Raw genomic sequence first — 26370 nt, forward strand, 5'->3', positions numbered from 1 at the left:
TACAGCTACTTAGATTATGTAATTTACTTAAATCTTTTGCATGGGTAAATGCTGCTTTTATCTAAAATTAATCCAGTTTCAGCCTTCAGTGTGATAGAGACACTGATTATATTATTATTAACTACTATTTTCTTTGTCTTTTGTACATGAAATACATGCTTCCTGCAAATACTAGCAGGTTTTTTATGTGTGTAAAAATAAATGTTCTTGTAAAGACAGAGGTCTTCCCTTTTATCTTCCTATCTGCATTCCCTTAAGTAAGCATAATTTTGTGGTTTTATCATAAACTTATACTAAAAATAAAACTAAATAAATAAATCTAAGTAAATAACATCAATAAGGATAAAACTATACTGACGAAGTGAAGGGAGCCGACCCACCCTAATTGATCAGCATCGAACTCTGATTTATTGATCCAGTATGCACACTTTTATAATCGTGTTAATTAAGTTCATACATATTGCAAAACCCGAGCTCATCATTGGCCACAGATTACACACCAACCCCTCCTTTTGTTTTCAATAGCTGTGGTTTCTTATTGAGACCAAAACTTGTTTTTCTCATCCTGTTATTAACTGTTCTCAAGGCCTCCATGTTTGTCACTCTGCTTTCCCATCACTATCCAAGGACAAGGTATTTACTTGTTATTAAAAAACAAGCCTGAGAACTTTGCTGTTTACAGGAACGTGTCTGATAACTTTGCTGTTTACAGCTGCCTTTTACTTTTCAATCAGCTGTATATTTTCATGGCCTTTTTTACTTCAAGCCATGTCTGAGGAAAATTCTCCAACACTATACCCAAGTAAATTTTACCATTTTCACATTTTAGTGAAACAAAAGATATTGAGAATACCATGACTAAGATTTTCCGCTTCCACTAAAAGCTCTGAACTTCTGGTTTTTCAATAAATTGAAAACAAGCAGAAACATATTTGTTAGGTTAGTTTGAACTAACCATAAATCAGAAATGCTGATTTATGAGATGCAGGTGAATATCCTGTTACAAATTGGAGTTTTGGCATTGTTTCTTTTCAATTTGGGTCATTCCAATAGCATAAATCCTTATTTTTGCATAAGATTAATGCACTCCTGAGAGACACAGTTATTCTTTAGAGCAGCAGAGTTTTTGGGTTATTTTAGTATATGAAATTTGGAGGTTTTATGTATTTCTAGATGCTGTGCTTAACTGCCCTTAAAAAGGATTTGAACTTGTAAGGGTCAACAAATAGTGCCAAGTTTATCTTAGAGCTTTTCTTAGAAAAGAAATTATTTTTGTGTTCAAGTGTGAATTTTATGGTAATGACATCATTCACAAAAAGCATTCATCAAGCAGGACGGTTTGGCACTTGCAAGCTGTAAACAGAAAAGGATTAGGGTCTGGAGAGACAGGTGCACCCCTACAACTCATGGTCCTTTCTCTGGTTGTGGGAACACAGACCTCCAAATACAGACACACAAAGCCTCCTGCCCAGGAATTAGAAATGTGTCACTGTCATATTTCCTGGAAAAATCTGTTTGCCTAGGATTCTTCTCCTGGGAAGCTGAGAAGTCTCAGAGAAAAAGGAAAACAATATTATCTCATTTGCTTCACCTGTGTTTTGCTGCTTTGGAATGTGGTTGGAGATTGTTTATCCAACAGATGGTTATTTCATTGGTTTCATGTGAATTGTCTTGACTTAATGACCAATCAGGGTCAAGCTGTGTCAAAGCTCTGGAAAGAGTTACAAGTTTTTCTTTAGTATCTTTCTACCCTTCTGTCTGTATCATTTTAGTATTCTTTAGTGTAGTTTAGTTTAGTATTCTTTAATATATTCTAGTATCATAAAATAATAAATTAGCCTTCTAAGAGCATGAAGTCAGATTCATCATTTCCTTCCTGCCGTTGGGCACCCTGCTAATAGAAGAGAAATGGAATTTAAGGAGAAGACAGGACAGGCTGCAGTGATCAGAGCAGGCCATGATGGCAAGACAAGTGTCCTGCCCAGCAAATTGTTACAAGTGACCATCTCCCTTTTTTCCCTGTACTTGCCAATGATTTTTTCCTCCTTGGCCTGGTTTCAGCTAGGATAGGGGAAGAGGGGGGTTGACTGAGCAGCTGTATGGTGCTTAAGCTGGGCTTAAACGACTCCTCAAACACCATGATCCCTCTTTTGCTGACTTTGTGCTCTTTAGTAAGCATCTCATGTGAGGTTTTGTGCCAACCCAAAGTGCTGTTCCCCTGAAAGCTGTGGTGAGTCCTATGCTCCTGTGGGCAGTGAGACCTTGTCAGGTGAGCAGGGAGCCTCTCTCCCTTCTCTTTAGCTGGTGTCACACCTGGACACAATGATGCTGCAGTGGGGGATTGGACTCACTGATGGAGTAGGGTACTGCCTATGTATTGAGGGATGTATCTGCATCCAGCTTTCCACATGTATTACAAATTGTGCACTTTGGTTTATCAGAAGGCTGTGTTTAAATGGTGTTTTCTTGGAAAGTACTCCAGAATTCTAGCTTATCTGCTAGACACTGGGATCTGCCACATCAAAGAGGTTTTGAGTAACAAAAGAGCAAAGGAATTTTTGAGTACTTTCCTTTGTAGGAAAGCTTCTTTGATCTTTCAGGAAGAAAAAAATGCTAACTCCTCATTTTGATTTTTCTGTAAAGCCATTGGATTTTGTGATGATGTTAGTGTGACAAGTCAAAGCTCAGCTCAAAGTAAGGAGTGTTGGAACTCTCACTTAAGCTGTGTGTAATGTGATTGACCAATGGAAGCCTTTGTAGAACACTCTTCATTATTTATAAGTATTTCTTCATGGCATTTTATAGTATGGCAAGGAGATTACTATGATCTTTTGATTACATGGGTTCTTATGCTAAGCATTGAACTCGAAGTCTGTTAGCTTTATAACAATTAAGACAATTAAGAAATTACAGGTTGGAAGAAGCACTAACCTTAACTTGCAGTTCACCTTGTTTCATGCCATCCTAAGTCATCCATTCTTCACGGCTACTTGCCAGTCAAAACCTAGTAACCAACTGGAAAACCAATTAGTTTTGGTTTTCCATTAATTGTTCGGGAACAATTACTTGTTCCAGAATAATTTTTTAAAGACTGATTGATGTTTAGGAAGAAAGTACATAAATTGAAGTTTAATGGGAATATTTTTATTTTTCTTAAAGGAATTGCCTACGGTTCTGCTTATTCATCAGATCGACAGGCATGAAGGTGCATGGACAATATTGCCATTAATGAGAGAGTAAGTGTAATGAATGCCAGTCGTTTTCAGAAGATTTTGTAAGCAAGAATATATATATTAGTTACTCAGACCTTTTTTGCTTTTTTTAAAAAGCAGAAATTTTTAATGAGAGCTGCAACTTTATATTTTAACTTTCTTACTGTACTTTTCTTTGTTTTATAAAGCAATTTTCTAATAAACTTAAATCAGAGAAGCCTATTTAAAATAAAAGAACAGTAATAATAGAATTTAACTGAGCAACAACCTTCTTCAAATCATGGTGCATTTTAAAATTATTAGGGAAGTAAACTAGTCTAAAGAAATGGCATTTTAAAATGTTTATTTTTCTATTTGGTCCCCACTTCTCACAGTGTTAAGGTATGAGTTATTACAGAAATTTTGATCTTTCAGATTACTTGACTGAATGAAGTGGAATAAATTTTAAAAAATAGATCATAATACTTTTTGGGGGGTTTTTATTGCTTATAGAGTCGTATGTCTCTGTAGTGAGAAGTTTTAGGTTTCAGAATCTTTGTAAATGCTTATATGGCAAATTTTCATATTATTATGATCAGAAAAGAGAGGTAGTCTCAAATATCTTTTCTTCTTAGCTTATGCAGATGGCTCCAAGGAGGACATGCTGCATTTACATGGTAGTATCTTGCAAACTGTCAGGAAATTGTTTTAGTAATCCTGAAGCTCCATGGTACTGAAGACTATCTTTTGCCTGAAGCTTGCATTTGAAATCTGCAGCCTATTGAGTTTTAACTTAGTTAATATAATTTATTAGATGTATTCAGGGTGAGGTTTTTATGTCAGAGTGGTTGCAGGACAGGATACTTTTCCTTCTGCTTTCCATTACTTTATGTGTAGAAAAATGTAAATAGTGCTTGTATAGCAGCTGCCTGTGAGATATATGTAAACTGTGAAAAATAGCAGAAGAGATTTGAAGTAAATTGAAAACTGGAAGATGATGTTCAAGCTATCAATCATCTTCCCTGCTTAGCTCCTGTTTCAATGACCTTGTGGTTCCTCATCTGAATTATTTATGTCATGGTGACTGGGTTTACAGATACAGCTCTTATAAGATAGCAAAACTAAAAGAAAAAATACAAATGCTCATTTGTGTGAGAAAGCAGAAGAAAATTCTTTAGAAATCAGAAGAGGAATCTTAAGTAGAGGATTTCCATCTTGAGATTTCTGGAATATGAGTTTCTTTGTGTGTACTGTTCCACTTAGTACTTTTGGCAAATGAAGACATGGAGTAGTTTAGAAGTATGTTGCTATTTTGAAGCTTGTATAGTTTTGTTTTCTCAATGGACAAAAGAGGAAGAAGGGAGTTCAGCCCATCCTGTAGCACCTGATGATGCTTTTAATTATGATATAAGATGCATCTGCATCAGAAAACTGCTTCCAAAGAATAGATTTCTCAGTCCTGTAGCTGTCAGCATTTTTAAGGAGGTCTCTAAGCAGTTGTGAAAATTCTTAATTTTTAGTTGTTGGGCACAGGTAAAGTTGGACAAAATACTTAATTTTAGGAGATAGAATCAGCAGAGATCTTACCACTCATTATCCTTACTGTGCCCCAAAGGCCTGCTACATTTCATCTCAGTAACCATGTTCATTCAGCAGAGAAGAAATCCCTTTTTTAAAAATTATCCAAAACAGGATCTTACAATGGTACCTCAAAGATCTCCTTGCAGTCTGAACTCCAAGCTTTTGTGCTCTGAGGTCTCCATAAAACTCTCTTGGAGATCTTAGCTACTTAGCCTTGGGAATAATTCCCAAAAGCCATGCAAAGGAAACTGGAAAAATAAATATAGTAGGGGTTTTTCCATTAGGATGTTATTAATTAATATGGCTGTTTTGATTAATAGAGGAAGAATTAAGGCTAGAGGACAGAGAAATAGGGGATGTCATTTTTCTGAAGGAGTCAGGAATCCTGCATTGAGGTTATTGCTATCTTTGAGGAGTCCCTTCAGTCTGTACAGTTTCACTGTACTGGAAAAGCTAATGAAGTTTTTAGGTTGGGAATGATCAGTGTCCAACATCTGTGAGAAAACCTGTCATTAGGCATTTTGGTGATGATTGTAGTGCTGTTAGATTTTAGATGGCCAATGGTGAGGCACCTTGGAAGAAGAGGAAGGTAACTTAAACTGCTGTGTATGGACTTCTGAATTCATAGGTGGCTGTTAGACCTGTACATTTCTGAATGGAAATTCTTTATGTATATCTGTTCCCTTCTTTCTGGAATAACTGTTTTTTATAAATGAATAGATTAACTGTTTTTTTTATAAATAGATAGCAGCAGAGTCAGTATCTTCATCCATTCGCAGTAGTCCTTGGATGTGTAATTCTAAATCAGTAGTAAAGTTTTCCATTTCTGTGTGAATGAGGAATTGATGGCAAATTATTTATATCTGGGGAATGTGCCTTGAATTTGCAATTTTTGTTCATAAGCCACCTTATTAATGAAATGTTCTTTTCTTTTTTAGCTTCTCTGTTACCTATGGTAGGAACTCCTCATGGATTTTCTTCTGTGAAGAAGACACAAGAATACAGGTCGTAAAACTGGTGGAAACACTCAGAAGATTTGACAAGTCTAAGGTGAAATAAAAATTTAGATTTGACTTTCTTTTTGAATGTGATTGAGTGTGTTTTGCCAAATATTGGAAAAGATGTGTCCAAACACCTTAAAACAGGGGGATAGATTTCTGTTGCTGAGGCTGAGAGCCAGGTATTTAACATGAAGCAGTACAAATGCCTGTATAGCTATTGAAGAACTGTTAAAATTGAGCAGAGAAACCAATTTTTTCTGTGAATAGCCTGAAAATTATGTAGCATAAATAAAAAGATTAATATAGTCTGTTTTGCGGTCCCTTCTCCCCATTTTCCTCTCTGTTATCAATTCTGATTATCATCAGACTGGATGACTGATGTTAGTTTGCCTCTGATCTAAAATAGCAGGGTTTCTTCCTTGCATTCTGTTTCTGATCTGTCTTGGTGATAAATATTCTGTACCTACTGGGAAAGAAAACAACGCCAAAAGACTTGCAGAACAAAATAGAAGTACAGTCACCAAGGAGCAAAGCAAATTTGGCAATGCAACTGACATGAAAGGTGCTAATATTTAGAGTTTTTACTGTTCAGAAAAAAACCCCACCTTGGTGTCAGTCCTTTGCCTGTAACAAGAGAAGCCAAAATCTCCTGTGTGAAATATGTTTTGCTTCTTTATTGTAATTCTGCTTCAGGACTCACTTTAGCGTACTTACTTCTTTTTCAGGCACATGGCCATGTGTTTTCTCACAGTTCTTTTCTAAAATGGCAATAAAAATAACAATTTGGAGCTCTTACCTTTTGAAACACTTGGTCTTCAAAATGGAGGACTGAATATATTGAGACCTTTGGAATATTCTTTATTTTTGTTTCAGAAACATCTGCTTGTAATTGATATTCTCAGAATAAAAACATGAACATTTTTGTTCTAGATACTGCACTTTTGCCAGTTTTACTCTCTCCTTTGCACTACATACAGATTCTAATAAAATAACAAACTATGTTCCAACCCACAATAAAAGGAAAATAGAACACTTTGGTTTTCTACATAGCAATTGTCATCTTAGTTTAACAGTCCATCCCTGGTTGCTTATATACACTGTAGTCCATCAGATACAAAATTCGAAGTGATTTATATCAGAGCTCCTTCAATATTCATTTTAAAGTCTCAGCAGTCTGCCTAATAATAAAAAGTTGGTACACAGATTGCTGTGGAATGTATTCAAAACATGACTGGACAGAGCCCTGGGCAGCCTGCATTGGGTGATCCTGCTTGATTCCCGGGGAATTTGAGGTGATCTCAAGAGGCCTCTTCCCGCCTCAGCCATTCTGAGACTCTGGGATTCAGTGTTCTTTGAACAGGTGGAAGCCAAGGCTGTTCTGGAGTTTGAAAATGCAGCCTGTATTTGATTTCAGAGAACAATTTTTAGTTTCATTTCTCACCAAGTACAGTTTTTGTCCAGATTATATATTGCGAACAATGTGCTTCCCTTGTTTTTGTTTTCAGGTTTGCTTTATTCAGCATGAATACAGTCATCAACTTCACTAAAGGGATGCTGTAGATGAACAAAATTGTTTCCTATATTCCTTTACAGGAGTGGTTTTTAGGTAAAGCATTATATGATGAAGAATCTACAATAATTCACCATTATGCCTTTGCTGAAAATCCTACAGTCTTTAAATTTCCAGATTTTGCTGCTGGTTGGGCACTTAGCATTCCACTTGTTAACAAGTAAGAATTGAATTTTAAGTCACTTCCCATTTATTTGCCATTATTCTACACATTCCAAGAATAATTATTATAAACACTTCAAAATTAAACAAGAATGTAGAAATAGACTTCTGTATCATTGCTGTGCATGTGATTTATTTTGCTTCACTCTGCCTACATCAAGTAGCTGATAATTTTCCAATAGTAAATGTTTAAGTAGTTCAATTCCATATTGTAATTTTAAGAATGTATTCTCCCCCAGACAGTGGTTTTATTCTTGGGTTGTAGAGTGGCTGCATTGCCCTCTAGAAGTGTTTATCATGATGTACAGACAAACTACATATTTATTTCTGCTTAGACTCTTAGGTGCTTTCAGATGAGATTTGTAAAGTTCATAAATTTCAGGAGTTGAATGAGTCTTACCATAGCAAGGATCAATGTCCTCATGCATTGAAAATCCTTAAACACTATGCTTTGAAATACACAGACAGAGAATATTGTCTGTAGTTTGAGATGCTGATCAATACTGAGCTTCAAATGTGCTGCTGCTTTTAATCTCTTGCAAATTTTATGCCAGACTCTCTGCCATCTCCAGATGAGAACTTTCTTCTTGTGTAGGAAGATTGTATCAAAGTGTGTGTGTTGAAAATTAATGTTAACATCAGATTATTTAAAAAAAAAGGATTTATATGATAAATATAAGTTGCTTTTCAAGGCAATAAATACAGAAATGTGATTTATTATTATTTTTCCCCTTATAAGATGGTCAGTAGTACCAGCCACACTTTCCTGCATGCACTAGTGATTGGGGTTTTTTTAATATGTTTGATTAAGTTTCTTCATCTCTAATTGCACAGGCTTGCAAAGAAGTTGAAGAGCGAACCACTCAAATCAGACTTTACAATAGATTTAAAGCATGAGGTAAGCAGTGGTGTGATGAAAGAAAAAATTATCTCAAAGTTATATATTTGAATGGTCTTAAATCATAATGGAAATAAGAGATTATTCTTAAACGTTGCTAAAAAGTTTGACTGCAATGGCATGTTAGATTTCTTTTCCTTCCTTTAGACTATTGCAATACTTTAGAACTACATTTTAAGCATTGAAAAATTTATGAGTAAGCTTGCACTCATATAAGAATGCATGCATGATTGCATACATTGAGGTGTCTTCTAAGGGTTGCTCTGTAAGGAAGGAGAGAGACTTCCAATTAATGAACCCTAAGTTGAGGTGAGTAGTAGCTCAATTCCAGCCAGTCTCACTTTCTGAATCAGACTCTCAGTGCTAAATATGGTGGGGTTTGCATTAAGTACTCTGAGGAATCTATCTTTGTGTGAACAAGCAGTGCTGCAACTTGCAGCTGGGAAGTCTGGAAGGACTTCTTTTTGTCTCTGGTATGTCGCACCTTCAGAATGTTGGCCGAAGGTATTTCAGACAGTGAGCAAACTGACTGAAAGCAACATGAGAAGGAGGCTCTGAAAGAGTATCTGTGCTACTTTTTTGGGGGCCTTTTTTATTTTTTCTGCACTTAAAGTGTTTGTGCTGTCCAGGGGTTTGTACTGTTACCAAAGTGAAGTTCTGAACCAGGCATTCAGAAGTCAGTGGGGATACGTCTGGAATACGCTTCTGGCCTGAAATAAGAATATGATTAAGATTCGGGTAAGGAATGGGAGGAAGAAGGAAGGAAGAATGGGATTAAGATTTTGGCCTGAAATTGAGTGACCCTGAAGTAGTTGTAATTATTTTAACACTCTTGAAAAGCATCTATAAATTGTTGTTCTGGTCCAGAAAAAAAAACTAAACACTTTTATATAACACTACTGCTGCTTTTTCAGATCTCATAATGGTCATAAACCTCCTCATTTACAATATAAATCTATGGTGTATTTATTGAATATAGATATGTAGCATATTTAAATAAATTTGGTTTTATGCAAAGCCATTCTTTTATATGGTTTCCTTTCATTTTCTCAAAAACAATTGAATGCCTCTCAGCTTTCATTTTGCTGTGAGAAACAAGACAGGAAGGTGTTTTCTTCCTCTTGTTAATTTTTCTCAATGCAAGACCTTGGGCTTCACAATGTCATTTTATTTTAACTTTATGTTTAAGACAAAATCGTTTATATATTCCCAGTATGACAGTCTACCTCAGCATTAAAAAAGTATCTAAACATATTGTCATAAAAAAAAGATCATTAAGAGCCACTCCTTTATGTGCCACAGATTGCTTAGTAAGAAACAGTTAATCACCCGACCAACAAAATTACTTCCATCCACTTATTATTCTGTTAGCAGGTCTTTGCATATGTTTTATTTCAAATTTATTGCCATTGATAACCTACTTCAGCCCTGGAGTTATTCTTTCTGCACAGTCTCATGTCTCCCTAGAGACAGTTTCACTCCCTCTCATTTATTTAATAATCACCATCTTCTCTGTCTTAAGTAATTTTTTGTCTACGCTCTTCTTATGTGAATCAAGATTGACAGCAAATCAAAGAATATAATCTGTTGGTTTTTATGATTGTGTATAATGTTAAAGTTTATAAGGAATATTTTAGTTTGAGGGACTCCTAATAACATATGCCTCTAGTCTTTGGTGTTTTATTGTGCTCTGCATCGTTTTTATTATTTCTTTTTTATTTGTGTCACCTTATTACTTTCCAAGTACCTATTCCTTATATCCATAACATTTATTTCACTTTCGTATCTTGCAGATGTGGTGAAGTGTTTTTGTTGCGCTGCTGCTCATTTGTAGATTGTTGCTTAGACTTTTTGTAACTGTACAATATATGGCATATTCCCTGATGCCTATTCAAAGCTGGAATTGAATAATGGAATTTCGTGTACATCTAGCATTAGGTCTGAACTAGGACTAAGACTGTTTTTGTCTTCTAATTGTAAATCAGGAGCAGAACTACTGTTCTCTATCCTTCCACTTGGAGGGAGTGACAGGAAGAGCCAGCAACCAATACCTGGCTCTGAGCATGGTGCCACGGGCAGAATATGAATTAGTTTATCAACTCAGGGACAAATCTGCTACACCATGCCGCATCTTTCACTTTTCTTGTTAATATGATTTCTTTGTATGCTCTGAAAATTTTTATTTAGAATGATTACTGATATAGATGTTTCCAATTTTGATAGATTGCCCTGTACATTTGGCAGAAAGGGGAAGGACCACATCTTACTCCAGTGCCCGAGTTCTGCACAGATGATGTGAATTCATATATGGTTGATCACTGTGCAACAACCTTCAGTAATTTTCTACCACTTTGTGTAAGTACAATATTTTAAATACCATTTGGTTAGTAAAAATAAAACTCTTACTAAAACAAATAATACTTGACTTCAAAAATCTCAAAATTTGAGAAAATATTTTTAAGTAAGCTTAAAAAAAAGCCCAACAAAATAGTTTGTTCTGACATTTATCTAGGATGTAATTTGGATATGCTTTCAGGCTTCTGTGGCACAGAATATTTCCTGGCAACTAATATTGTGTATGCTTTAATGAGTCTTTATACCACAATGTTTGGTTGGCGCATGATCTATAAATTATTTATCCTTACACTCCTTACACAGTGAGATACTGAAGTATAGATGATCTTTTTTTGTTTTTTTCCCCACAGATGGGAATCTAAAACTTGTTGAGGTTAAAGATAAAATGTAATATAGTAATTGGTGCCTTAAAGTACAACCCATCTCTTCCACCTCTGGGAGGATTACATTTATTATATTATGCGTTAAGTATAGCTAGTGGCCAGAATGTGTTCCATGCTTCCAGGAGAGCAAAATTCTAGGTGCCAAAAAGGATAACAAATCAAAGTGGTCAAATGGTTTATTACAGTTGAGGAAATTCAAAGATTTCTAGTGTGTATCATTTAAGCTGGTTTTTCCTAGTGTGATTTGTGTTCTCATAGTGACTGATTTCAAAGAAACATTCTTTTTCAGATTAATCATTCTTAGTTCAACAAGTTTTCCTACTCGTGGTCTTTTCCTAATGATAGGTGTTTTAGTTCTTGTCAGAGTACTACATCAATGGAAAAAATTTTCCAAGAATGTTATTTCAGGAATTTTGAACAACCAATGCCTTTTTTTTCAAAAATAAAAATTTACTTCCTGGTGTATCACGAGGACACTGTTCTGCTTGATAGGCTATATAATGAAAAGCTGTTTCCTGTTTTATTATATGTAAGGACATACATATCCTATAAAATACTACAGGCACAGCCTGCACTTAAAAGATTATTTTTTGTTTTGTTCATATAGGGAGAGCCAGTGAATAAGGAAGATGTTTTTGTTGCTGTAAAAACATGTCGAAAATTTCATGCTGACAGAAGTAAGTTGTTGGCTGGTCAAGGTAGTAGTTCTATGCAATATAGTTTATAAAATGAATATTTTAAAAGCAAGCTGATATATGCTGTCTCTGCAGCTCTTGGGACTAAATGTTTGCAAAATCAACTCAGAAACAGGAAAGTTTTGGAATTTTAAACAGCTCATCCTTCAGGTGGAATCTTTTTGCTATTCAGAGTCCTCAGGAGTGCTGTTAAACATTTAAGATTAAAAATGGTTTCATCATTAGTGATTGTTGCCAAAAAACTTGGAATTAAATACCTAAATTAAAACATGCACAGGATTAGCTGATATTCTTGTAAATTGGAACTGTTGCAATATGAATTAATACAGCAGCTATTAATATCCTTCAGTGAGTTTCCCAGATAATTGATTCACTTTTCTTTGTGCCAGCAATGACAATTGTGCAGCTCTTTGGTGGCTAACTTAGAAATTTGAACAAGCTGGAAGGGCCCTCATCTCCTCCTTCCTTTTGTTCTGCCCTCCTTTCCAGTGAAAGATTGAGCAGCTTATGCTGTCATGTTCCTTCTTAGCTGTACCATGTGCATGTGTCCTTTATAATGGTTGGAATGGGAAAATCTGTCCCTTCTAGAAATCTGGTCATATGAGGTGCTTTGTCCAACCAGTATCCCAGATCAAGAGTGTGTGTGAAACACTATAGCATGCTTCATCTGGAAGTTCATCTGAAAATTGTAGAGTTACACAAGCAGCTGCAGTCACCATGCTAAAAACAATAAACAAAAACCCCTTAGTGCAGCCCAACAAGATACACACAGTGAGCATTAACTTCCTCCTCAGAGGCACAGAAAACAGACACGGAGAGACTCTCAGCTTCTGCTAATACATAGTAATGCTCAGCTAACTTGAGGGAGATCAAGTCTCAACAAAGCTTGGAAGGAAAAATTCCAAATCCAGCTATTGAACAGAAGACATTCCACCTACTTGATGCCACCTACCAGTCTGTTCTAGTTTGCTTTTAGATATTTTGTTACTAAGGAAGAGATTTGTTTCCAGGAATTTGCTTGAATTTTGTGTGCTCTTTAATACTCCAGGAGCATAATGGTCTGTCCATTAGGCTTAGTTTGTTTATAAGCGTAATTTAAAGGGATTATAATTGGCAAAAAAAAAATTGAAAATCAAGTAGTTGCTTAGTAGTTGTAACAAATTCTGAGAGGTTTTTGCCATACGTGTTGTCAGAGGACAGGATGAAAGTAAAAGCTCTTTTCTTAAATAAGTCTAGTTAAAAACAGGTGGGATTTTTGAATAATGAGATTTATGGAATTATTCTCTTAATGCTACTGCACCAGATGAAAGCACATTTGTAGTGTTTTAGTCACATAATTTTTAGGGTTTTTTAAGTAACTTTTGATAAAACAAAATTGACTGTCCTGTAATTGGAGTTCACTGAAGAGTTCTTCTTCCTGGATCCATGTTAATTTTTTAACATTAAGATTTAAAAAAAGAAGAAAAAGAAAAAAATCCCTAGAAAGTCAGAAAGAAACATAAGGCCCCAAAAAGATAACGTAAACAATCCTTCAAGAAACACCTGTTGAAGACTGAGGAAAATTCTTGAACTTTCCTCACAGCTTCCAGTGTTATGCAATAGAGGATAATCTTACTCCAGATTTTGAAAGATTAATGGATGCCAGCTTCAGAGAGCTCTTTTTACCTGGTAAGTCATTCTTTATTGTATGCCAAAAACTACATTAATGCAGCACTAAGGCTTGGAAATTGATGTGCTTTTAAAAGCAGCTAAATTTTACCTCAGAAGTTACTTCAGATACAGCTCTCCTTCTTGCACATACCATCTGTAGTTATAAAAGAAATTTTCAAGACTGCAAACATGCATCAGAGTTCTAGAAAGAGCAGAAATAAAATGTCATTAAGAGCTTAGAGCTGACCTTTAAATATCTCTAGTGGTATTCAAACTTTGGTGTGATCAGAAGTATTAATACATATTGATAAATATTTGCATCATCATCTAGTCCAAAATTTCAAGTAGTTTTCTTTGGAAGGTGCCATTTGCCAGAAATTACAAAGTATTGTGGGATTCAGTTTACAACTGACATTAGTCTGCATGGTGACACTTCCATCAAGACAAACAAGGGAAGGAGAAGGACACTTCAGCCAGCAGCCCCCTTGCTAGAGCTCTTAACTGAGATGAGACTCAAGTCCTTGCTTCAGGAAACTTTTCTTCATTTATAGAAAGAAGGGGGGGCTCCACCAAAGGAATTGAGAGGCTCAGTCTATAATTGCAAATGTTTCTGTGTGTTAAAGGACCCTGCTGAGTTTCAGGTCCTTGTTTGGAGAAAGATAAAACAACCTTCACAGGTGCAGCTCTTCTGCCAGGGGAAGTTTGGATGCTGTTGTGTATTTGTGATTCTTCTGTTCTGAAGCCTTGTTTTCAGAAACCCTTCTGGTTTTGTTCTGCTTAGAAACATTTTTAACAAAATAGGAAAATAATTCAACAAAATAGGAAAATAATTTCCTGCCTATACATTTTTTGTACATATTTCCTTTTGTATTTTTTATGAGAAAATGAGAATGCTTTTAAGAACTTTTAAAAGTAATATAGACCATTGCAATATGCTACAAAAGTGGGTTTTTTTCTTTTCAAAATATTAAAGTCTTTCTATTAGTGCATTGAGTTCTTACTACTCTGTCTTAACACTAAAAGGTAACTGTTACCAAACTGAGTGTTGATCAATCAAGATTAATAAATTCTGTGTGTTCAGAGTAGAGGGAAGTGAGCAACTAGGTAGGCAAAAAACATCAAATTAGGTGATGGATGATTCTAGCAAGGGGCTGAAGGGAGTTGTTCACAAGCATCAGGGCTGTACAGCAGCAAAGGGAAGTTATGGAAATATTTCCTCCATTTGAAGCACTACCTCCTACTGGTGAGACCTCCTGGATGGTGTCAGAGAGCATAGAGCAGAGAAGCAATAACAGCAGAATGCAGAGTACTTGCTCATCTCAGGCCTGACCTCCTCATTTTTAAGAATGAAGAGGCATCATTATTTCAATCTGATGGTTTTCCTCTGAACACCCTGCAGATGGTTGGATTGTTTTTGTGTTACCCATAATTTATTCACTTCTCAATGTAACGTAAACACTGATGGCATCATTATTAGAATTTTGTGCGATCAACTTTAAATCCTGATGTGAAATGGCAAGCTGGTAAGAAAAAGGTGGGTTTTTTTAGAGAAGCATTAAGCAAACCTCCTTTGAATAGAATCTCCATGGGATTAAAATTGATTGTGTGATATTTATAAACTGCACTATAGAAATACTTCTTATTTAAAATGAAACATAAATATTTATATCTATTTATGTATTATAACAGGAATGGTTATAAAATGTCTCGTGAGTGTGTCTCCAGAGGCACACTCTGGAGCATTAATATGATGTTACTGTCAGATAGGATGTGTATAATACCAGTAAATTATTTCAAAAGGTACATTTGGTCTGTTTCTGATTCAGAATATGTTACAGACTTTACAATTGGATTAACATGTGCCATTTCAATACTGGAAGAATGACTAATTTCTGATAGTGTTTGTGCTGATGTATTCTATGAATCATACAATAGCAAGTGTAAAAGCAGAATTCCATACTTTGGTTATGCTTTGGTTGGAAAATGTAAATATGACAGTTTACAATTATTAATATTAATAATAAAATCATGAAAATATAGTAATATTTTAATAATTTTAAAATAATTTAAATAAAATTGTTCTGACTGGCTTTCATAAAATTTAAAACTATTTTTTCTCTCTAAATATTATAGGAAAGAAAATAGAATGGACATTTAGAATCATGATGCTCTATTTGAAGCAGCAGTTTTATTGCCATGTGAAGAAATGTAACTAACAAAACGTGGTTAACATGAATATTTGGATCAAGTATCTATTTTAATCAAGTTCCTTGTGTTTGAATGCCAATCATTGTTTTGCAGTACCAGTGGTAAAGCAGACCTGGGAAAGAGAAGCTGCCCTTATTGAATACTACAGTGATTATGCAGACATCTCCATTCCTACTATAGATTTAGGCATACCTAACACTGACAGAGGTGAGCTTTTGTCAGTTTTGCACAAATGACTGAATGAATAAGTGGAGTTTTATGGATGATATGTTTTTCATGTCAAGCATGTCATGTAGAAATTCTGGTTTTTTCTAGCACATAGGTGCAGCCTAAACTGCACAACTGAATGCTCTTCACACAGGAAATGGATGGAGAGTACATTCAGAGTCCCCCTGTGTAGACAACATGTTCTTTTAAGCAGAAACCCAAATACTGAGATTATGGAAGCATGGTATACTGATATACTCCAAGAGAAAAAAAAATGGTTTTATTACTTGGGGTAAGAGTAATAACTCTACAGTTATTTATGATTTTCAGTAGGATCATTAACAGTGAAGAAGACATAAATTTATTTCAAAAGACCTCAGGCAGTGCCAAGTGGTTACTAAGCATAAACTGCTTGCCATATGGTGTTAATATATTATATCCATGTGCCTTGCAGGTCTCAATTTAAGCACAAAAACTGAATGTTAGGATTGAAACATCTTTCTATAGGAAATAACAGGCATTTAAATCAGTTTACTTTGTGTTTGAATACAAAAAAGGCTATGGGCATGATGACTTTCTTGAGTTTATTTTTTTTTTTTCTTTCATTTGATATATTGTTCTTAGGCTGATATTTTATATCTATTACCTTCTGAATTACAGGCATCCAGGCAGTGGCCTGTTAGCCTTATTTGGCCCACTAGGTCAGGTGTTCTGACCTCTGGGTTATTTCTGCCCCTTTGTTTTGTCTGTTAGAGGCACAGAGAGCACAGGCAGGGATTTCTGTGTGCACAGGTGGAGTGGAACATTAGCAAGCAGTGAGAGTTGTCAGGGGCCAGCAAGGCTGCTGGGCACACATGGATCAGTGCCAGGAGCCATGCCCAGTAGTTCTAGTGGTGCCAGGAAGCTTCCACGTTTTTTTATAGAGTATAATATAGAAATCTTGGGTTTAATTTTGGAAATGTTCAGATATCAGTCTGTGTTAAATTCACAGTCTCACAAAATCATCAGAGCAAGGACTTCCTTCATGTCTTTAGCATAGAATTACTGCATTTTTTCAAAGAATATTTTAACTAAAAGTGTCTTCAAATATAATGTTGTTATTTTGAGTGGTTGTTTACTAAATGTAATATTCATAGTAGTAATTACTTTAGACAATCAACTGTGATGAGTAAAGACTGACTGAAATGAGGTTTGTCCAATATCTAAAAAAGACTCAATAGAAGTCTGAAACTTCTTGTTTCTCAGGTCCCGCTTATTCTGAACAAGGGTGTTTCACTTCTGCACTCCTAGCAAAGGGTGTCTTACCTCCTGAACTTCCTGATAATCTTGTGATAAATGTTCAGACCTTCCCTTGGAGGCAGTGATCAGGACCTGAGTTGCCAGTGAGGAGTACAGTAGATTAAAATGGATTTCAATATTTCTGTAAAAGCAATGGATCTGCCTGATGCATCTTGAAATGCTGTGACAGTGACTTGGAGTATTTTGCAGAACATTTGCTTCTATCATAGTCTCCTCATTTTTACAGCTCTTTAAATTAAGAATAGCAGTTAGTCCAGTATTGTTCAACAGCTTGACAGATAGCTGGAATAAATCTTGTTTTTAATTTAATTCCTGTTTTATTTAAGTATATGTTCTGTTAATTTATCTTCTTTTTAGGTCACTGTGGGAAAACTTTTGCCATTTTGGAAAGGTTTTTGAATCATACTTCTCCCAGAACCCCTTGGTTAGTTGTAGTGGATGATGACACACTGATAAGGTATATATTCCATTACTTCATAAACCACTGTTTATGTCAGTAAGAGATTTAGCAATATTCACCTATCCTTTTTTTAAAGAGATACAGCTATTTTATTAGTCACATGGCTTTATATTACTTGAAGAAAAATAATTGTCACTTCCCATCAGTATTCTTTTGACAGATATTAAAAACAATGTGGTAGCCTGGTTAAAACTGTGCATATCAGTGTTATTGTGTGATCACATAGTCTGAATACACCACATTTTGTCATTCCTCTGTGTAGGTACGTTTGAGCTGATAGGGTTTATTCATTTGCTAATAATCTTCCTAAGATGTGTTCCTCAGACAAATGTGTCAGAAGAAAGGTTTCATAAGCTCAGGTCAGTTGTCCAAGCTGCCCAGAATGGTGTTTTTGAGCTTGCATTTGTTGGAAAATTAGATCTCATTCTCATAAAACTGCAACATAAGCAAAAAAAAAGGCACAGTGAGCAATGTGCAGGATCATGTGGTCATGAACAGTGGCTCAAGGCTTTACATTAAATCATGTGACAGAAGAAGAAACAGTGAGAGGATGTAACGGTGGGTAATGGAACATTCATAACACTGAATCAATTTGTAAATGTTCATAGATGATTTGCAAAGATCATATTGCTCGGAAAGTGTCATTTCATGTTTTCTATGAGATGATATGCAGTTTTGCTGACAAACTGCCAACTTTAAAAAATACTTCAAGCTAATTTGTTCATCATTTGACCAAATTGCACAGTCATATCTCATAGTAAATCATCCATCATAAATTTCTCTTTAGCAGTTTATATCTCTGGGGCAGGTTTTTTTGGGTAGAATTTCAGAATTTCTCCTGTCATCTTTGTGCTATTTAACAGAATGCTGTTGAGGGTAGCAATGTCTGTTCCAAAGAGAATGTTTACAAGATTTTTTTTAATGGCTTTTTGTATTGTAGTATATTCAGACTCCGAAAATTGCTCAGCTGCTATGATCCAAATGAACCAGTATTCCTTGGAGAGCGTTATGGCTACGGCTTGGGAACAGGAGGATACAGTTATATCACTGGTGGAGGAGGGTAATTTATTTTAGTTCCTACTGAGATCTGCATTAGTTCCTGGTTTGAGTTTTGCAAATGTTTTAAATTACAACACAAATCAGTTTCAACAGAAACAGTGATGTTTTCCCCAATTGTGTGTAATTTACCTCACACCTTCTGTGTAGTGACACATGCTGGTCTCAAGTCCTCAACTCTTCTCCCTTACATTTGAGTAAGATTGAGGAGAACACCCTTTTTTGAGTCCGGGCCAATTTTAGGAGGAATTCTAAACTGTAGTAAAAATGGTTTGTAGCTAAATTATTGTTGGAATAACAACAATGGGTATAATTGGTATAATTAGTTTCCAGTATAAAAACTAATCATCTTTCAGAAAATGCTTCTTGCACTATTTGTCAGTTCTGACCTCGTAAATTTTGAATTTCAAATGTGCTGTATCAGAGGGCTACATTCAGTCGTGCAGTTTTAAATGATTTAGCAGTATTTATTAATTACAGATATTTGGTGTCTGTAGAAGTTTTTACACATTTCATGTCCTTTTTGTTTTATTCAGGATGGTTTTCAGCAGAACAGCTGTTCAGAAGCTACTTGCTAGCAAGTGCCGGTGTTACAGCATGGATGCACCCGATGATATGGTCCTTGGGATGTGTTTCAGTGGCTTAGGAATCCCTATAACACACAGTCCTCTCTTTCATCAGGTCTGAGAGCTATTTCTGAGTACTAAAAATGTATTTCACTTTTTAAGTGTACACATAAAACAGTCATAAATATTCAAATTCCATCAATATGTAATAACACTAACCAAGATGCTGCTGCTGCTTTACCTTGATTCTCAGCAGAACAAGACTGATAAAATAAGAACATTCTCTTACCATGTATTGCTACAATGCTTTGCTAGTTTATGTAATATTTTAGCTAATCTATAACTACATTTAATTAGAAATGCAGTCAGAAGTGAGGATTTTGAAAAAGAAATAGAATTAGGAGCCACATGCTTTGAATAGTTGTCATATGTCCTCTAAGGGAGGAAACCTACAACACAATGCTTTTTTATGCAGGTAATGGAGAACTGAGTGTAAAATTTTTCAATAAATCCACCTGCTGTACTTACCTGACTTTTCTATTGATTCAGTATTTACTATTCTGAAATACCTCATTAGTGAAGGTATAAAATATTAAATTATTAATTTTATGGTGGATTCTGAAGAATGGTGTAAGTACAATAAATTGCTCTATGCTAGCACATGGGAATGAGATGTTACAAAACATAATTTTCATGTGAGTTTGGGAGAAAAGGGCTGGAGTAGATTTGAATCTTGTTTCTGTCTCCCACACTATTTAACAAGCTAACTGTAGTGTCTCAGTGGAAAGCATGATGCATTGAGGCCTATAGAGATTTTCTTCCTTGTAAGCCAAGTAAACCAAATCCTTCCATGGTATGAACAAGAAGCACTAAAGATTTTTTTTCCCAAACAGTGCACAACTTTTTTAAAAGTCAATGTTTAAATCAGTGTAGCAATTGATGTTTTTCAGGTGCCGATCTAGTTGAAAAACTAGGAAGACCTATCTGAATATGTGCTGAGAATAGGATAATAAGCTACTTGAGAATTAGTAAATTACTCTGTAGTTGAAAGCAGCTGTCAATGGAGAGGGGGAGTTTCTTATTTGAATGATCAGCTTTTTCTATGTTAAGATTCCATTTCTGATTACATTTACTATTTAGAGAAATGGGAAGATGAGAACATACTATTCAATATTTTAATTCCTTGTCCATATAAAAAAATTATATTTGTTTACTCTCCTGTTTTGTTTATCATTGCTTACTCTATTCAATATAGAAAGAAAACAAGTCATGCATATTATAAATTGAACAGTTACTGAATAAATTTGCTTGCACAGCTGCTGAAAAATCCCAAAAGAACAAACCAGCCTAATTAAAGGAAAGTCAGAACAGAACTCATTCTCCACAATTGTAAGAGTTATTCTTATTGAAAAAAAAGGACCTCCTTGTAATCCTTAATAGTGTGCATTTGATACTGAATCACTTTGAAAGTGAAATACTAGCAGTTTGATTTTCCACACAGAAAATTGCACTTGACTTCTAATTCATCTTTACTGTTGCTTGTAACAAATTCTAATTTAACGTCCCTTGAACAAAAATTAACCTGTGAGGGAAAACCACTGAATAAAAATTGAATGTTCTTAATCTACTAAATCCACTATTGTGCAAAAAAAAAAAAAAAATTTAAATGAGAAAACCAATTTTGGATTTTCCATCAACCAGAAAAGAACTTTCTAAGGACTTGACTGAAATATTATGATGTGTGATGTTCCTTGAAGTATGTGAATCTAAAATTGTACTGAGACAAAGATTATGAAACAGAAGCAAAGATATCTTCATTCTTGGAGTGTCTATGATGTGTTTGCTCAGTCTTACTGGTTTCCTGCTGCCTGCTTGCTGAGGTAGATACATATTCTGTAACCTGTTCCAGAGGTTTTCAACATGATCAGACTCTTAAAGAGAGCAGGAACCTTTCCGTGCTGAGTAGCAGCCAGAATTGTGGTCTTAAATAAAAATCTGGGCTAAAGCAATATATTTGACTTTTCTAGAACACCAAATACAAATGTTAGCCCAAAAAAATTACAGTTATTAGAGTTGGTATCATTATTTTAGAATTATTGAAACGCCACAATTTTGTCTATAGCTTAATAAAAAGCTGATTCGTTTTCAAACAGCAAAAATCCTTGGTCTCAGATATGTAAAAACTGTCTCTATCCAAAATAAATTCTTCAGGTTCTTGAAGCCTAAATGTTCTTCCAAGTGTTTTTCAAAAGTTGTGAAGGATACAGATTCCCTCTTGCTTTCTTCAGTGGAATTTTTAAAAATAAGCACTGTGTTTTAAATATCAGAATTAAAAGACCCAAAATACTAACAACACATACTCAGATTTCATAATGTCAAACTCTGTTGCCTAATTTTACGACTGTAATGTGTACAGAACTGCATGAAGAATTCATAAATACCACCATAAGTAGGTGAAGCGTGCAGTATTGATTCAGTTACCAGCTTAGGCATCAAATCAATTATTTGTCATCCCAATAATTCCATTTTCTTCTTGTTTGGGGTTTTTTTCTCCTAGATGTAAAACACAAATGTTTGCCTTCCATGCATTTTTCTTCCAAAAACTCTAATAGCAAAATGTAGTTATTTTACCAGGGACCACTACAGGTAGGAATTTTACATGTAATGATGCACTCAGTGTCATTGAACTGCCAGAGAAAATGAAATATATGTGGAGCATCATGACAGCAGCTGCATCTTTTAGCTGTGTTGTAATTCTGTCTGGTTTGATATAGCCTGATAAAGAATAACAACACAGTTTTCTGGCACCACAGTGTATCCCATGTTTGGAACATTTACCTGTCATAAACTCTATATTTTGGCTGCCTATGCTCTTATTAGAATGCCACAATCACAGTGGCAGTGCTGACAACTCTCATTAGAAGAGCAAGAGAATATAGTTTAAAATAATTTTGTCATTATTGAGCCAAAACTGCATATTTAAAAAGATTTCATACCAGCTACACTGTTTATCACTTGACTTCTGAGATGGTGGCCATTTGATCCTGAGAAATAGGGCATATTTAGTGTCAGTGTACTTCATTCCTCGCATGATGACTGCAGTGTGTGTTGAGGATTTAATCTAATGGTGTGTCAGTTGATTTAACAGAATGATGTAAAAACCCTTTTGTTACCATCTTGTGTATTTTGTCAGTGCCACATTGTTGTGTCACGGGGGCCATTGAGCAGTGATATCTTTTTAAAATTATTACTGATCATTAATACTGGTGCTTTTGCTTTATTCTTCCATCTTAGGCAAGGCCAATGGACTACCCAAAAGACTACCTTTCTCACCAAATTCCAGTATCATTTCACAAGCATTGGAATATTGATCCAGTGAAGGTGTATTTCACATGGCTGGCACCAAACACAGAAGAGTCAAGAAATGGGAAAAAAGTTGGATATAACAGAGAGGATTTATAAGCAGTAGAAGAATGTAAGTGTTGATTACTGTTCTACAGCTGAGAGACAGTCACTACTGTGATTTTTGTTTTGTTTTCACATTCATCTGTTTATGACATAGGAAGACAGTGTTTTGTTCCTGTTGGTTGAATCCCTTCAGAACAATGGAAGAAGGCACTTAAATGACTTTTGCATTCTTTTCCTCCACTTGCTTTCTTTTTAGAATTATTTTGGACTTTGTATACCAATGAATTTGACTCACATTTAAGAATCTTGTACAACTTTACCTGTTCTGCTTTGGACTTGGTTCAGGCAGCATCAATTTACATTCTGTTCCTTTGCTTTCTCAAAAGCTGAATTTATGTATTTGGGAGCCTAATATTGAATAAGAGTTGAACATCTATTCAACATCATCTCTCACTGTCTTACAGAAAACAGTTCTCTAAAAGGTTCTGGAACAGTTTCTTCATTAATCATGGAGGACACACCGCTTTTTTTCTGCCACCAGGAATTTGATTGTGTGAAGTCTGTGCTCCTTATGCTCATTTCTGATAGAAATACCATCCTTTGCTGGAGTAGCTGGACCAGGCATGAAACCACTGTCGTACCTTATAAGTTTATTGGCATTTGTGTGGAATGTCATGTACAAAATGGAAAAGAAGGTTAAGGACCGGGATCTCTTAGTGGCCACGGGAGGTCACTGTGGCTCTTTTAGAAACCCAAGTCACCATGCATCAATTTGGCAAACATAAAAGTGACTCTTAAGGATTTTTGCAGAACTAACATTTCAGTATTTCTGAAATGCACACATCATTATTTCTGATGTGTGCATTTCAATAGTATATGAATGCCTGCTTTAAAAATTTTGTAGTATCCCTAATGTATATCATCAAGATAAGTAATTTTATGCATACAACATGTAAAGTGTGATTCATATTTAAAACATTCTTGAATTTTTTTTAGTAATTCAGTTTTGTAAAAATATTTGTACAAAAACTGGCTTTAGTATGTTCTAAACTAATTTTTATATTGTAAAACTGCTTCTTTTAAAATGATAGTATATGGCACTTGTATGCTGTTATTTAACTTGGCTTGCTATATTGTAACCAAATACAGGGTCTTAAAGCCATACTGCTGAAGTAATTCGTGTTTTGGTTCCTTTTAGTAGGTTAAAATTTATTCCACTCCAAAGAAAAACAATACTTGTTCTAAAGTTGAAGTAGGGGAGCCACTGATTCCTGTCTTGGTAATCACCAAACTTGTATAAACATTTGTTGGTCAATGTAGCTTGTGGGTTTCTAAGCATTGAATAGCAAGCACATCTTCATAGTACATTACATTCAAATTCCAATTAAGAAAGAGCAATCCATGTTATGTCTTTCTTTCTTCCCACTACCAGTGCCTTAAACAGTAGACATTTTACTGATACCAGGATTGTGTTCTCTGATACCGTTGGTGAATTGTTAATTATGTTTACTGTTTAGAACTGTGAAAAATGAAAGCTGAATAAAAGCATTCTTTAACCTTTTGTGCTTTCTGGCTCTTTGCAAACTAAGTACAGGATTCCTTAAGCACCAGTGAAATAAGTTCATCACCTTAATTGTAATTACTGTCAGTTTTATTAAAAGGCCGCATAATCTTTGGGGTTTTTTCATGTCCTGTCCTGACCTCCATATTAGGTCAGTTTTCAGCCTCTATTCTATTTTGTGCAAATGGAAAATGCTGTTTCAATGAACACCTTGTGATTGGGAGCCTTGATGCTGTCACAAAACATATTTCACTATCAAATTCTCCAAAGGTCTTGCAACTCAGTCCAGTCTGGCCCAATTTCCAACTGGTAATATTTAATACCTCACTGGGCCCTGTGGAGGCAGACTAGATCAACAAAAGATTATTAGATTTGAGTCCTGGCTGTGTTGTACCTCTAGACTGGTTATTTAGATGTGGGAAGTCATTGACTCATTGATTGATTGCTGACTTGACTTTTATTTCTGGTTTGACAAATGTAGTAGTAGCTGTCCTGAAGTCCATCTTTTCCCTTGCTGTTAGCTTTGGGTTTTACTGCAAGGTTTCTGGAGGTATTTGTAAGCATCATACTTCTGATTTTAGTCTCCATAATTTTGAAGGCAACAAAGCCATAATTTGCTCAAGTATTTTTCTCCCAAAACTCTGACTTTTGAGACACTGCAGCAGCATGACACAAATGACCTTTTAGTTCACCACCTAAATAAGTTTTTTTTTCAAGCAAAGGATCACAAAGAGTTTATATAAACAAGACATGAAGCCTTCTATGTGAACTTGAGTTTTAGAATGGATGACTGTTACTAGCTGAAACCTAAGGATAAAACTGTGTGTTAATGAGCCTGAGCAGTACTAATGTTTCTAATGAAAATCAAGTGGATTATAAATGGTGTAGTGTTAAAGAAAATTAACAGAAGAGACATTCACAACTCACTTGGTAACAGGCAGATTACAGGTAACAGGTCTGCAAAGTTGACTGGTTGAAGTTTCCTTTTCTGGGACATTGCAAGGTTGTGGCATGAAAAAGAAAATCTGGAAATCATTACTGACTATTTGTTTTTAATGTTTATAGCATGAAATTTTTCCATTTATTAAGATCTTTCTTTTACAAAATTATTTTGATAATTTGCTTGGTTGGCTCATCTGCCAGGAGCCAAAAAATCCCTTGTGCCTTCAATAGAGCAGATATGTAAATGAAGAATGATGAAGTATTTGAGGCTCACATTTGATCATGAGCGAGAGCTGTGAATCTATTTTGATTTCCCTGCATCTGCAGATGGCCCAGGGATGGAGACCTGAAGGGATCTGATTTTTGTCTCTTCCTCTGTGGTTTGGAAAATGGGCAGGAGTCTTGAGGCAGCTTGCAAGCTGGGTAACTTTGTGCAGGAACACTCTGCCCTGACACCAGCTCTGATGGCTGCTGGCTGGAGGGAGGAGTCCAAATTACCTTATTTTCAATTCTTTAATTTCTCATGGATTTTATTATCAGGGCTGGAACTAGAATGTCTCAGCTGGAGGCCTGAGACACCATTCAATGAGATTCCTGGAAGCTGAGATCAACACTGTGTAAGACTGCCATAATTATTTCCTGTGAGCACCTCCAGAGCCAACAGTGCCGGTGCATTACCAAGAAACATGGAGAAGAAGTAAGAGATTTGTTTTTTGCAACATTGTGAAACTCTGAATGCTTTTGTGCATTGGACACCATGATAATAAATATATTTGAGTTGGCTTCAATGCAATTGCGTCTTCTTGTTGTTCATGTGAAACTAAAGGAAAAAATTGGAATTCTGAGCAAAATGCTCCCTGAGAGTGTCACATCATCACACATTGGCTGAAGAACCTACGAGCACTTGACTCTGCTCCATTAGTGCTGGCTGGTGTAGCTCTGGCTCTTGAGGTCCCAGCTCACATCAGCATGGTGGCTTCACTCTCTGTACCACCCCTGTACACACATCTACTGTGTCAGTACAGGGCAAATTCACCTCCCCAGTCACACTGAGGGCTTTTTCTTTAATTAATTGTTTCATTCAGCAAAGAAATCAATTTAATATTGATTTGTAGGCAACTAATTTATCTGTTTCAGTTTGTGATGCACAATGTGCATGTATAAAAAATAGCTTTTT

At 35.5% G+C, this 26370-nt stretch overlaps 1 protein-coding gene across 3 annotated transcripts in view; it reads left to right on the forward strand.

The window, feature by feature from the left end:
- The window catches only part of B3GLCT (beta 3-glucosyltransferase), a 46340-nt gene extending 22089 nt beyond the window's left edge, over positions 1–24251 (forward strand). For 2 of the 3 annotated variants that reach the window (XM_063149122.1, XM_063149120.1), the window contains 11 exons: positions 3160–3236; positions 5711–5822; positions 7367–7503; positions 8340–8403; positions 10627–10758; positions 11749–11818; positions 15788–15901; positions 17558–17657; positions 18601–18720; positions 19253–19397; positions 22577–24251. In XM_063149122.1, coding sequence (XP_063005192.1) covers positions 3160–3236; positions 5711–5822; positions 7367–7503; positions 8340–8403; positions 10627–10758; positions 11749–11818; positions 15788–15901; positions 17558–17657; positions 18601–18720; positions 19253–19397; positions 22577–22744 — 1239 coding nt within the window. In that variant the 3' untranslated portion in view covers positions 22745–24251. The remainder of the gene's footprint in view (positions 1–3159; positions 3237–5710; positions 5823–7366; positions 7504–8339; positions 8404–10626; positions 10759–11748; positions 11819–15787; positions 15902–17557; positions 17658–18600; positions 18721–19252; positions 19398–22576) is intronic. The other variant, XM_063149121.1, reaches the window with a different exon arrangement.
- The last annotated feature ends 2119 nt before the right edge of the window (positions 24252–26370 follow it).

Source organism: Melospiza melodia, chromosome 2, assembly GCF_035770615.1.
Source record: "Melospiza melodia melodia isolate bMelMel2 chromosome 2, bMelMel2.pri, whole genome shotgun sequence".
NCBI classification, from domain to species: domain Eukaryota; kingdom Metazoa; phylum Chordata; class Aves; order Passeriformes; family Passerellidae; genus Melospiza; species Melospiza melodia.